Below are 13,002 nucleotides of genomic sequence, written 5' to 3'. Positions count from 1 at the left end.
ATACTATAATTTAAATAGAAAAAAAATAGATCTTACTATGGTTTGGTAGACTGTGGCCAGATTACCTGTCCAGGTGTCAGCTGCTGATGAGCAATTGCAAATCTCCTGTTCTCCCTTCCGGCAGTTCTTTGCCTTTAAATGGAACTTGGGCTGACCAGCCCTTCAAACATAGGACATCTGAAACAGACACTGTTTTCTGTAAGCAGGAAAATGACAATCGTTGAAATATACTCGGAGTCGAGAGTGGATTTCATGCTCTTTGTTCAGCTCATAGTGGTGAGGAGGAATGGAAGTTCCCCCAGAATGTCTGCTGTATATACGTTATTTACACAGTGGGCCCCACGTGATTGGCTAATTCCGGGATTCTCCTGTAGGCCAGTCAGGTCGTGGATTCACTTTCACCTGGAGCTGGATTGGGTGGTTCCTGTGGACCAATCAGACTGCTGCATTCTGGACCCTATTGTTCTGGGACCAGTCAGACTGCTGCATTTTGGATCCTATTCAACTCAGTACATAACACCCCTATTCCAGGGTTTGGGGAGGAGGTCTTCCCATCACCTTCTACCTGTCTTCTTCTCCCTGAACTTCCCAGCTGGGACCTACGATTTGAAGCAGAAGTAGCATTTAGCAAAATATTACGCAACAATGAAACTTTTGTGGGCCCAAGGAACCCATAGCAATTCATTCAAATGAGGTTAATTATAATAATAATAATAATAAATTTTATTTATATCCCGCCCTCCCCAGCCGAAGCCGGGCTCAGGGCGGCTAACAACAACAAAACAATACAAAAGTACAACACAAACAACACTCTAAAAATCATTCATTATAAAATTAATTAAATTCAAGCCACTGGCCACCATTGGGCCAGAGCTCCGCGAAGATTGCCGAGGGAGGGAGTCAGGCTGTGCCCTGGCCAAAGGCCTGGCAGAACAGCTCTGTCTTGCAGGCCCTGCGGAAAGATGTCAAGTCCCGCAGGGCCCTAGTCTCTTGTGACAGAGTGTTCCACCAGGTCGGAGCCACAGCCGAAAAAGCCCTGGCTCTAGTTGAGGCCAGCCTAACTTCTCTGTGGCCTGGGACCTTCAAGATATTTTTATTTGAAGACCCTAAGTTTCTCTGTGGGGCATACCAGGAGAGGCGGTCCCGTAGGTACGAGGGTCCTAGCTTGTCTTGTAGCTTTTTTTTAATAGCTGGGCAAAGAAGAAATGATTGTAGCTGGCAACTTAAAAGCCAGAGGAGAGGTTTGTCTCCCAAATTCTGTTATAATCAATGGGATAATATTTACATAAAAATAAGTAGGCGATACAAGTCATAAGGGTTTGCATGAATTTATAGAGTACGTCCTGCTTTTATTCATAAAAAGTGGGTGGTGTTGTAGCAGGAAAAGTGGGGATAGCCCTGGTACCCACTTAATCTAAGCTTTAAATAATGCAAATGAGAACTGATTATCCAGCCATTGCAGAGACTGGAATTTATGTTTCCAAAAAACAGAAATGCTTAATGGAACCCCAATCGTCTCAGTTTTTTTCCATCTTTACCCACTGTACACCCTTACCTTCAATAATGAGAAAAAAAACCATATGGCTGAGCTGACATGCATCAAAATGCAAAGTAAGGTTTGGTTCCCTGAATGTTCTCGCATTTTGCGTTTGTACTGAGGCTCCATCTGGTGAACGAATGTAGTTCGTTCAAAAGGACTTTGTGTTCTGCCTCTGCTCTTTACACTTCTTTCCTGTTTGCAATGGGATGCAATGTAGATTTTGGAATGTTTTAATCTTTTTACTTTTAGGATCTTAAGTTTTTGTGTGTTTCCATCCACTTGTTATGATTTACCATAAAATCTTAACTAAAATGATATTATTATGATTGTTATTATGATTATTATAAAGAAGAACCCAAAATCTTGAACACTATTTTGTGGAATTTTGTTTGGCCTAGAAAAGGCATTGGCTTTGTCATATGAATGATGAAGTTTTTCTTATGGGCAAAAAACTACTTTTCCTTTTCGTGTCACAAGAATCATCATAATGTAAGAATGGGGGTTAATGGGATCAGGATGATTGAGTGTGTTCCTTAATAATCCCTGACACAGGCCACTTGCAGACTGTTAGGGTAGGATTCACTTACATTCCGCCAAATTTTGGCTGTGCAAACGATTTGGTGCTCTTGTGTAACAAACAAGGAGAGCCAATGCAGAGTAGGATAGTGGCTAAAGTGTCAGAGTAGGACCTGGGAACCCAGGTTTCTAGTCCACACTTGACGAAAAGCTCACTGGGTGACCTTGGGCCAGCCACAGTCTCTCAGCCTAACCCACCTAAGTTCACTGGAGGAGGAAGAGGGGGGGTGGGGGTAACGCACTGCCCATGGCACCATGATCCCGGTGGGGTGCCATCGCGGCTGCCTCTCCCGCGCTGGGCGCCACACCCCTGCAGGCAGTGCATCATGGGATGCACGCCACACCCCTGCGGGCAGCATGACATGCCCACAGGACACATGAAGCTCCACCACTGCCTAGGTTACGTTACAGGGTTGTGAGGATTAAATGGAGGGAAGAAAAATATATACAGCAGACACTCGGGTTGCGAACGTGATCCGTGCGGGATGCACATTCGCAACCCGTGCGTGCGCAGACGCTTCTGCACATGCGCAAAGCGTGATTTAGCGCTTCTGCGTATGTGTGACCGCCGAAATCCGGAAGTAACCCGTTCTGGTACTTTGGGGTTTTGGCGGGTGCGTAACCTGAAAAAACTCAACCTGAAGCGGCTGTAACCCGAGGTATGACTGAAGATGCTACCTTGAATTCCTTGAAGGAAAGTTGGGATATATAATAAAACAAAAAACAAATAAACCTGCTTGCTTCCTGAAATAGAACTTTTTGGAGTAAAGAAAATGACAGGAAAATGCACTGCAAAGCATGGAGTGGCGGCAACAGAGCTGGCAGGTAGCTGGGCTTAGAGAGCAGAGTGATCAGGGGGCCCTAGTTAAAGCAATACATAAATAAAATAGGAGATACAGCCCAGGATCTTACCAAGGATGCTGGTCCAACATTCTGCAGATGCCAACAAGAACACGCCTGTATAACTTCCCTGTTCTCACACTAAGGACCAGAGCCCAAATTTCCCCTTTTAATTTGCTGGTTTTAATTAATTAATCAACACATTGTAACTCTCTACTGTGTGCAGCGCATCATTTCTTTACACAGCAACAGCCTCTCTTCTGAGGACTTAAGAGCCAAGAAGGTATTTGCTCTTGGGTTAAACTTAGACTAGAAAAACAACAACAACATAATTGCCTATGATAGGATATCAGAAGTTAAACATTCAACAGCTGTGCACAGACTACGTGGGTTTGCATTTATGCTCCTGTCAAGGTATACCCTCCCTGAGATTGTAATAATTACTTATTTTTATATAAAAAAAGAAATATTCCCCGTCTTCCTTCAAGACAGGTAGCTGGATATCACTGGATCACATTCATCCAGTGCTTTACCAACTGCACTGGCTCCCAGTGGAGTACAGGGTCAGGTTTAAGGTGCTGGTTTTGACCTTTAAAGCCCTATGTGGCCTAGGACCCACATACCTACGGGATCGCCTCTCCTGGTATGCCCTGCGGAGGACCTTAAGGTCCACAAATGACAACATTTTGGAGGTCCCAAGTTGCAAGGTGGTTAGACTGGTCTCAACTAGGGCCAGGGCCTTTTCAGTACTGGCTCCAACTTGGTGGAACGCTCTGTCACAAGAGACTAGGGCCCTGCGGGACATCTTTCCGCAGGGCCTGCAAGACAGAGCTGTTCCGCTTGGCCTTTGGTTTGGACTCAGTCTGACCCTTATGTTTCCCTCCGCTTATGGTTTTGAGCTATGGGCTACTTTTAAAATGAGGCTGCATTTTAAATTGCATTTTATCCTGTATTTTAAATTGGTCCCCCCCCCATCATGTTTTTACTGTAATTTTACTGGTGTTAGCTGCCCTGAGCCTGGCTCTGGCTGGGGAGGGTGGGATATATTATTATTATTACTACTACTACTACTACTACTACTATTATTATATCTAAGAACATGAGGAGAGTCTGTTGGGTCAGGCTGATGGTCCATCTAGTCCAGCATCTTGTTCTTACTGTGGCCAACCAGGTACCCTATGGGAAGCACTAAAGCAAGACCTGAACATACCTGCACTCTCCCCACTTGTGATTCTCAGCTACTGCCATTCAGAGGCACGGTGCATTCAGAGGAAGAACATAGCCATTGATTAACCCTGTCCTCTGTAAAACAACCAGGAGGCTCCACACTGACTGGCAGTAGTTCTCCAGGCTCCCCAGGTCCTACCTGGTGATGCCAGGGATTGAACCTGTGACTTTCTGCATGCCAAGCAGGTGCTCTACAACTGAGCCACAGCCATATCTGATGCAGCAGTCTGCCTGAAACTTGGGGGCAAGCCGGCAGCAAATCACACCATGCAAGTTGGAATTAACTCTTTAGTAGGAAGAAGACGATCTGCACAGACTTGGTGGAATATCAGGCCTAATGAGCAGCTCTTCCCTGATAGGTTGCCTGATAGGTTCCCATGGATCAGTTGCCTGCCTCCCAACAGCTGTCTAAGTCCCTTCCTCTCTAGGGCTTTTTCCAAGCAATCAGACTGTGCCTGGTTGCAGCCTGTCACTGCACCGTCCATTTCAGCCCTCTTCTGGTTCTGGGAAACAGGAGCGGAGAGGAGCTTGTTGCAGCAGCAGCAGCAGGAGACACTGGCCTCTTCGCCTCCCTCCTCCCCGCTTCAGCTTCTGCCTCTGATTCTGGATTTCTGTCTACCACAGACTCACTAAATCCTGTTACCTCTTCAGCTTCCAACATCTCCTCTTCCCAGTCTTCTCCCTCTGACCACTCATTGTCATCCCACCACCAGTCCCTGGGCTCTGAGCCTTCTTCATTCGGTGGTACCCCACCTGGTTCCACCTCTGTGTCCATGACATGGGAGTGCATGGAAATAAATCTAGAATTAGAGTTTGAATGAAATTCAGAGGTCACCCAGTCCAACCTTTGTGAAACTGGTGCCCTCCAGACTTTTTGGACTACAACTCCCATCAGCCTCAGCTAGGGAGTTGTAGTCCAAAACCAGTTTGGTGAAGGGTGCAACACAGGACACAACTACAGCTTAGGTACCTTCAGTGAAGGAGCACTCATCATCACCTCCCAAAGGCAGTTTGTCCCATTGTTGAGCTCCTCATACAATTAGAGTCTTGCTGCTCGTGTTGAGCCAAATTCTGCTTCCCTGCAAAGTCTAACCATTGATCCCAGTACTGCCCCAAGGAACAACACAGGAAAAGTCTGTTCCAGCTTCTGCCAAACAGACCTTCAGATGTTTGAAGAGGGCTCTCACATCCCCCTTTAATCTTCTCTTCTCCAGACTAAACAACTTGCCCAACTTTTTCAAGTGACCTTTAAGCAGTGCAGAACAACATCATTTTAATGAGGCATTCTCCAGAGGCCTTTGTTTGTTAGTGATTTTAACGAACTTTGGTCTATGTTCTATTTTTCGGGAGGGGGGTGTTGGTTTTTTTGTTTTTGCTGAGGCTGCGTCTTCTCTGGACAAATGCTGAGCAAGGGTTTTGTTGTATTTTGACTCTTTGTTGTATTCTTAACCTCTCTCTATAGGGTTTTTTTAAGGGGATTGTTAGCCTCCCTGACTCTTGGAGAAGTGGGGTGCAAATGTTTTAAATAATTAACAGGGACCAGAAAAAAGAGGGACTCTTGTCACGATTAGATTGCATTTTGGTTTTAGTAATTTGGCAGCCCTAATAAAGCAGAAGCACTAGGGCTAATTTTTGTATTTGGCAACCTAGGAAGCTAATAGTTGTTAGACTATTCATTTCATAAAGTAAAAACCAGGACCCCCTGAAAGTTGTTGAGCTTTTTTCAGACAAAGCACTGCCTTTTGGAAATTCCCCCCCACCTTTGAAATCCTGGTAATGTCCAGGAAAATCCAGACACATGACAGCCTTCTTTTAAAAACATGTATCACACCTCTTCATTCCGTTATTTCCTTTCCTTTACCAAGTTTCTTTAAAAAGTCTGTATAATAAAGCCTTGCAGTTTCACTATCTGTAACCTCAGAGTCAAGCCGGAACAGAGCAGTTACATTTGAGCAGTGTTTGTTTGTGATTTGTTCTTTCCACTTTGGAAGCGAGGTGCGAAGAAGATCGCCCACTCTGGGCTTTGCTACTTTAATATGCAGATGTGAGATGAGAAGAATCAAGCTGGAAATCTGGACTTTGCTACTACATTTCCACATATGTGAGAAGGACGAATCTCAAGGAAACACAAAGCATAGCTTTGGGCAAGAAATAATGCTGTTTTCATCACCCACTGTCATTCAGAATCCTATGGGAAAGGGTCTTATGCTTTGTCATCCCATGTGTATACAAGGCAATTTTGTCTTCTCTAGACCTCTCACAAACACACCTGGTAGCAGAGGTGCTACCAAGGATTGAGGGCCCCCTGATGCAATGTCCTGAACATTGAGGAGGCCTGGCCCCCCTCAAAAAAAGAGATTGGGGCCCCTCACAGTGTCTCAGCTCCCATAAACCGGTGCCCTTGCTTGGTAGAGACATAGGAGAGGGTCTTCTAAGTGGCTGCTCCCGGACTCTGGAACTCCCTTCTAGTGAGTTGTTAACACCTGGGGCTCTGCGGGCGGGGAAGTGGGAGGGAGAACACATGCACATTCAACTGCCTAAGGGCATTTATGTCACCCAGGAAATCTCAGCCGAGATAAGAGGAGTCATTCTGTTGTCTGGAGAAGTCACTTCCTGACTTGCATGAACAGGCCATTTTCAACAGAGCTCAGCCTCAGAGGTGTGCAGCCGTACTGAGGCAGCACCAGGGGTTGAAATTTTGCACCCCCAAACAATTCTGCGCCCAGGACAACTGTCTCTGGGCCCCCTCCCCACTATGCCACTGCTCCCTCCCTATAGAAGCTAGACTGGCTCCCTTGGCAGGTGAAGACCTTTTTTCAACAGGCTTAGGGATAGCATTAAAAGCCGTCAGTTTCCCCAATGTTTTTAATAGCCCTTAGAGACCGACAGAGTTTAATTCTATTAATGCTTTCAAAAAAATTAATTCGGCTGCTCTGATTTTATCTTTAGGCCGCCTGGAGTCCCTATGAGTGAAAAGGGTAAAAAGTTAAAGGGACCCCTGGCCATTAGGTCCAGTCGTGACCGACTCTGGGGTTGCGGCGCTCATCTTGCTTTACTGGACGATGGAGCCGGCGTTTGTCCGCAGACAGTTTTTCTAGGTCATGTGGCCAACATGACTAAGCTGCTTCTGGCGAACCAGAGCAGCGCACGAAAATGCCATTTACCTTCCTGCCGGAGCGGTACCTATTTATCTACTTGCACTTTGACGTGCTTTCAAACTGCTAGGTTGGCAGGAGCAGGGACGAGCAACGGGAGCTCACCCCGTCGCGGGGATTCAAACCGCCAACCTTCGATCGGCAAGTCCGAGGCTCTGTGGTTTAACCCACAGTGCCACCCGCGTCCCACCGAAAAGGGTACAAACGCATAAAGAACAGGAAGCTCTCATCAAGGCCACACAGGCGTCTTCTAGACAGCAGGTACTTATGAAGCCTGGAGCAACTAAAAGCGGGAGGACCTGGGAGGTTGTTTTGACTCCCCCTGGCTGGCACCCTTTGGCGCAGGTGCCCAAGCAACCAGGCAGCGGGCGCTGTGCATCTTTGATCCGGGCTTGTGCGATCTGCTGACTGCTAATCGTTTGCTGCAGGAGACCAGCGAGGAACCGCGGCGGCGGCGGCAGCATCACCCAGCAGCAAATCCGAGGAGGTTGGCCGAGCAGCAGTAGCGGCGGCCCCGCCTCCTTTCCCCTCCCTTTCCTCCTGCGCGCCGCTTTCTGCCGCCCGTGCCTCCTCTCCAGAGCGGATCTGCGCTCAGGCTGCCGCTTGCGATGGAAGGCTTGCCTACGACCTCCTTGGAGCTGAAGAATGGGAACCCCGCCGCGCCGGCAGTTGCAGCAACAGCAGCAGTGGCGGCACCATCAGCATCATCACCACCACCATCAACACCAGCAGCCGTTTCCCCACGATCCCTCCGCAGCAGCTTTCTGACACGTGTCCGGGACAAGCTCTGCTCTTGGTGAGCACAAAAGGGCGAGCGAGCGAGGCGCTGGCACCCGATCAATTCCCTTCGAGGGTTTACAACCCGATTTTGGGCAGACTTTTGTTATCTTTACGCTTCCGGGCTGCGCCTTCCGTGGCGCTCGTGCTTTTCTGAAGCGGCACGCGGTCGGAGCGCTTTCTGCTTTTGTGTGGGGGTGGAAACAAGGAAATGTTCACGTGGGAAGCAAGTTTGTTCACTTTCTGGCGGAGGAATCCTTCCACTTGAGTAGGGTGGGTTGGGGTTGGCTGGCTGAGGCTGTGCCCTCTGCACATGCTCAAGGCGTACTTTGTTTTTTTGTGGTTCGTGAGCGCCACGGAATATTCGGACAAGAGCCTTCGTGCAACCGCTTAAGTCTTAGTGGTTTATGGCTGACTGATACAGAATAAAGAAATTTATTTACTTGGGGAGCGGTGAAGCATATGCTATGTAGGCAGAATGTTCCTGGCTGATTATTATTATTTTGTGTATGCTGCTGGCAGAGGCTCTGGAAAGTAGACAGTGGGGAAGGGCCTTGGCTGACTGGAGGAGCATCTCCTCCGCATGCCTGCTTGAAATCTTCAAGAGCTGCTGCCAGTCAGTGTGGACAGTACTAAGCTAAGTGGGTCAATCATCTGACTCTGTCTAAGGCAGCTTATGTTCCTAACATTAGATGATAGGCTGACCTGGCATAAGTCAGCTTTCTACACCCTACAAATGTCTGATGGGACCTAGGATCAGCCTGTAGACTTCTAGAGGCCTATATGATGGCAGATCAGTTTCTTTAGGGTGTGGGCAGGGGCAAACCTAGGCATTGATTAGGTTGGCCCTCAGCCCAAGGGCACAAAAATCACCACAAAATACATCTCCTTGCCAAGGGTGCAAGGGAGCATAAGTACGTCGCCTCTGGGTGTGGGCTGAGATGTTGGTGCCAGTGAACAAAAACAAAATGCTTGCAGCTAGGTACTTGCATGCCCCAACACCTGAGTGGCCGATGGGTGGAGTAGCCAGAGAGGTGGTGCAACAAAAGTAGTGGGAGGCTGATGCATTAGGTGGCTGGCGATTCAGTATCAGATGGCTGATTTGAATTCCAGGTTTTCTTTGCTCTGTAAGCCTTGCTCCTTTAAGTTGCAGACAGAATAATGGAATATTGGTTGTTATTGTAAAAGAGTATCAAAGGAGAGCCTAGCAGAAAAATTGGCATCTATTTGCTTTTGCAAGGAACAGGCGGAAACTTAATGTTTTTCCATTGGACTTTATTTGGTAGTGGGGGGTGGGTATCTGAGTAGGAAATTCAATTTTTGTGGTGGGGGAGGAACCAGCTGCTGTGAAATTGATTGGAGGATCTGGGGAAAATTAATCTTGGCTGGAATGAGAATTTGAAGCATTAATTAATTGGATGGTAAACTGTGAGAAGACAGGAGTGCCTGGCGTGTTCTGGTCCATAGGGTCACGAAGAGTCGGACACGACTAAACAACAACAACAACAAAACTGTGAACTTTGTAAAAAAAAACAAATAACTGAGAGATTGATTTGGGGCATCTGGGTAGGGAATTAATTGAAGGAGAAATGATTAGTGGATTAGGTTTGCCCACCCATCCTGCCTTGTGCTTAATTTGTGGTTATGGTCAAGTCACCTACCTTTCCGTCTTACTTGTTTGTCGTTGTTGAAATGGGTGTAGTTGCAGGAAACATAGGTTCAGTCCACACCTCTCTCTGCCTGGTACTCCAAGATCATGTTCCTGGTACCAGCATATATCCCACTCAGGAAACGGGCTCCCACAATATTAAAATCTGTTAAAATCTGGCCTGAAGGTGCTATTCACCAGCTGCAGGACTGTTTTGAGAGAACTAATTGGGATATTTTCGATCGTTCAGACCTGGAGGAGCACACGGCGGCAGTTCTGTGCTATATCAATCACTGCACAGACACTGTCACAGTAAACAAATCCATCCGGTTTTATCCCAATCAGAAACCCTGGATGAATAGAGAGGTCCAGGGCCTGTTGCGGGAAAGGAACAGGGCTTTCAGGTCAGGCGAGGTGCAGCTTTACAGTGTGGCAAGAGCAAACTTGAAGAGGGGTATTCGACAGGCAAAACGGGATTATAGGCTGAGGATTGAGGACAATTTAAGGAGCAACAACACAAGACAGATGTGGCAGGGGATTCAGCACATTACCAACTACAAACCTAACCTTGGTGCTGTCGACGGTGACCCTTTGCTGGCGGAGGAGCTTAACCTCTTCTTTGCTCGCTTCGAGAAGGAGCCACCTGAGACGCCGGTATTACAGCCACCAGCCCATAGGGGCCCCTCATTCACGGTAGAGGAGCATGAGGTGAGAAAGGTATTGAGGATGGTGAATCCGAGGAAGGCGGCTGGACCTGATGGCATCACTGGAAAGGTGTTGAAGGGCTGTGCGGATCAGCTGGCGAGGGTCTTTACTAAGATCTTCAACAAGTCCTTACACCAGTCTATTGTCCCACCCTGCCTGAAGTCGTCAACTATTGTCCCTCTGCCTAAAAAATCCACAATCAGTAGTTTGAACGACTACAGACCAGTTGCACTGACTCCAATCATCATGAAGTGTTTTGAGAAACTGATGCGCCGTCATATTATTTCCTGTCTTCCATCAACTTTTGACAACTACCAGTTTGCATACAGGGCAAATAGATCCACAGAGGACGCTATCACCACCACTCTCCATGCTGCTCTGTCCCATCTGGAGCAGCCGGGGAGTTATGTGAGGCTGCTGTTTGTGGACTTTAGCTCAGCTTTTAACACTATCCTCCCCCATAGACTGGTGTCCAAGCTAGAGGCGATTGGACTCTCCAACTCCACCTGTCTCTGGGTTTTGGATTTTTTGTCAGAACGTTCTCAGAGGGTTAGAGTAGGGTCACATATGTCCACAGCCCTTAGCCTTAACACCGGCTCACCACAGGGTTGTGTGTTGAGTCCCCTGCTCTATGCTCTCTATACGTATGACTGTACAGCCACCTATTCCAGCAACAAAATCATCAAGTTTGCTGATGACACTACGGTGGTAGGGCTCATTTCAGGAGGGGATGAGTCCGCCTATCGGGACGAGGTGGAGCGGCTCTGTGTTTGGTGTGGAGAGAACAATCTGGCTCTTAATACGGCTAAGACCAAGGAATTAGTGGTGGATTACAGGGAAAAAAAGGCGGACATTCAGCCCTTGCATATCAATGGGGAACGGGTGGAGAGGGTGGCGGAATTCAGGTTTTTGGGAGTAACTATCGATCAGGGCATGACTTGGAGCGCAAATACCACTGCTCTGGTGAAGAAGGCCCAGCAGAGAATTTATTTCCTCAGACTTTTAAAGAAGAACAATCTGAGTGAGAGACTGCTGGTGTCCTTCTACCGAGGCTCCATAGAGAGCATTCTTACATACTGTATTTGTGCTTGGTTCTCCAGTTGTACAGCTAGGGAGAGGAAGGTGCTCCAGAAGGTCATAACCACAGCACAAAGGATTATTGGTCAACCTCTCCCATCTTTGGAAGAATTGTACGGTTCCCGTTGTCTTAGGAAAGCAAACAACATCCTGCAGGATTCATCTCACCCGGGATACAGTCTGTTTGCACTACTGCCTTCTGGCAGGAGATATAGAAACATCAAGTCAAGGACAAATAGACTGAAAAACAGTTTTTACCCGAGAGCTGTGGCCCTTTTGAATGCTGTAACTCGATAGTGTGACCTGGGAGATTGATGGGTGTGGGTGTGGCTGGAATGTGGTTTGTTGGTTGTTGTTGTTGTTTTGCTTTTGTTGTTTTTAAGGGATGGCATCCAATTTCGTTGCACTTGTGCAATGTTGCACGTGTGTAATGACAATAAAGAATCTATCTATCTATCTATCATGGTCTTGAGCAACTGACTTGCTCGATCTTGTCCAATATTCTGTTGTCAACAGCAGTTGGCCAAATGTGTCTGGGAAGGTTGAAGCATAATGGCAGTAGCATCCTCTTGGTCTTAAAAGGTATAATCGCAGGTCTGTGCACAGCACTCGGCAGGGCCTAGACAATCAGTTGATCATAGAGGCCTCCCTGCAAACAGAGCTCACCTGAGGCAAAAGTGGCTGTTTGGGTGGGGCAGAACCGCTAAGCTTTTGGCAGGTAAGTCCCTGCTGCTTATTGGGGGAGGGCAAGGCAGTGGGGAGGTTGATCTCAAGACTGGTATGGCAATGTGTTTTATTGGATCAGCTTGGTGAATATGCTTTTAGGACTGGAAATTGCTTTGTTGTTAAAGTTGTACGGAGGGCTTTTTTTCCACCTGAAACTCAGTTCCAGCACCTCTCAGGTGGATGCCATTGCCTTTATAAGAGAACAAGGGAGGTGTTCCTGGTGAGGTCTGGCACCTTTTTCTAGAAAAATAGCACTGGTTGTATGCTTGTATGACAATGGAAGTTGGCCTAATGTGCCTACTTGAACTGTTACCGTCCCTCTCATTACAAACAGACAATGTCATAGCTAGATATTGCTGTGCTTTGTTCAAAGCTAATGATTTGTTGCATCCCTTCTGTGAAGTGAAGAAGGGTTAAGCTCTTATTCCTATACTGGGACTTGACCAGATTGGACTTCAGACCTGTCTCCCGCTTCAGTATCCTTTTTCCTTTTTTTAAATAGAATTCCAAACGACTAAACAAATGAATCTTACAGGGAGGGGGGTTGTCTTAGGCAGTCCTCTCCTCTCTTTCAGAGCCAAGCGATATAGGACATTGATAAAACTGCTTGCTTGAGACCTTTTGATGGAAATTATTGCTCTGTAAGGTTTAAGGTCCAGGTTGCAGAGCAGATTGCAAAGGAATTTCTGCTTCTTAAACTGGCAGCCAAGTTTTTTCTCGTATTATTCTAA

General features: G+C 47.2%; 2 protein-coding genes across 4 annotated transcripts in view; both read left to right on the top strand.

The window, feature by feature from the left end:
• The window catches only part of ALKBH8 (alkB homolog 8, tRNA methyltransferase), a 245,775-nt gene that overhangs the window by 40,128 nt on the left and 192,645 nt on the right, over positions 1-13,002 (top strand). The gene's annotated exons all lie outside the window — the stretch shown is intronic.
• The window catches only part of SLC35F2 (solute carrier family 35 member F2), a 54,850-nt gene that overhangs the window by 8,261 nt on the left and 33,587 nt on the right, over positions 1-13,002 (top strand). The window contains exon 1 of one of the 3 annotated variants that reach the window (XM_053385751.1): positions 7,796-8,134. The exons of 1 other annotated variant lie outside the window; for it this stretch is intronic. In XM_053385751.1, the coding sequence (XP_053241726.1) occupies positions 7,947-8,134 (188 nt within the window). In that variant the 5' untranslated portion in view covers positions 7,796-7,946. Of the gene's footprint in view, positions 1-7,795; positions 8,135-13,002 lie in introns of those variants that run through there. One more of the 3 variants, XM_053385750.1, reaches the window with a different exon arrangement.

This window comes from Podarcis raffonei, chromosome 4 (assembly GCF_027172205.1).
Source record: "Podarcis raffonei isolate rPodRaf1 chromosome 4, rPodRaf1.pri, whole genome shotgun sequence".
Taxonomy (NCBI): Eukaryota; Metazoa; Chordata; class Lepidosauria; order Squamata; family Lacertidae; genus Podarcis; species Podarcis raffonei.
This window is presented reverse-complemented; position numbering and strand designations above follow the sequence as displayed.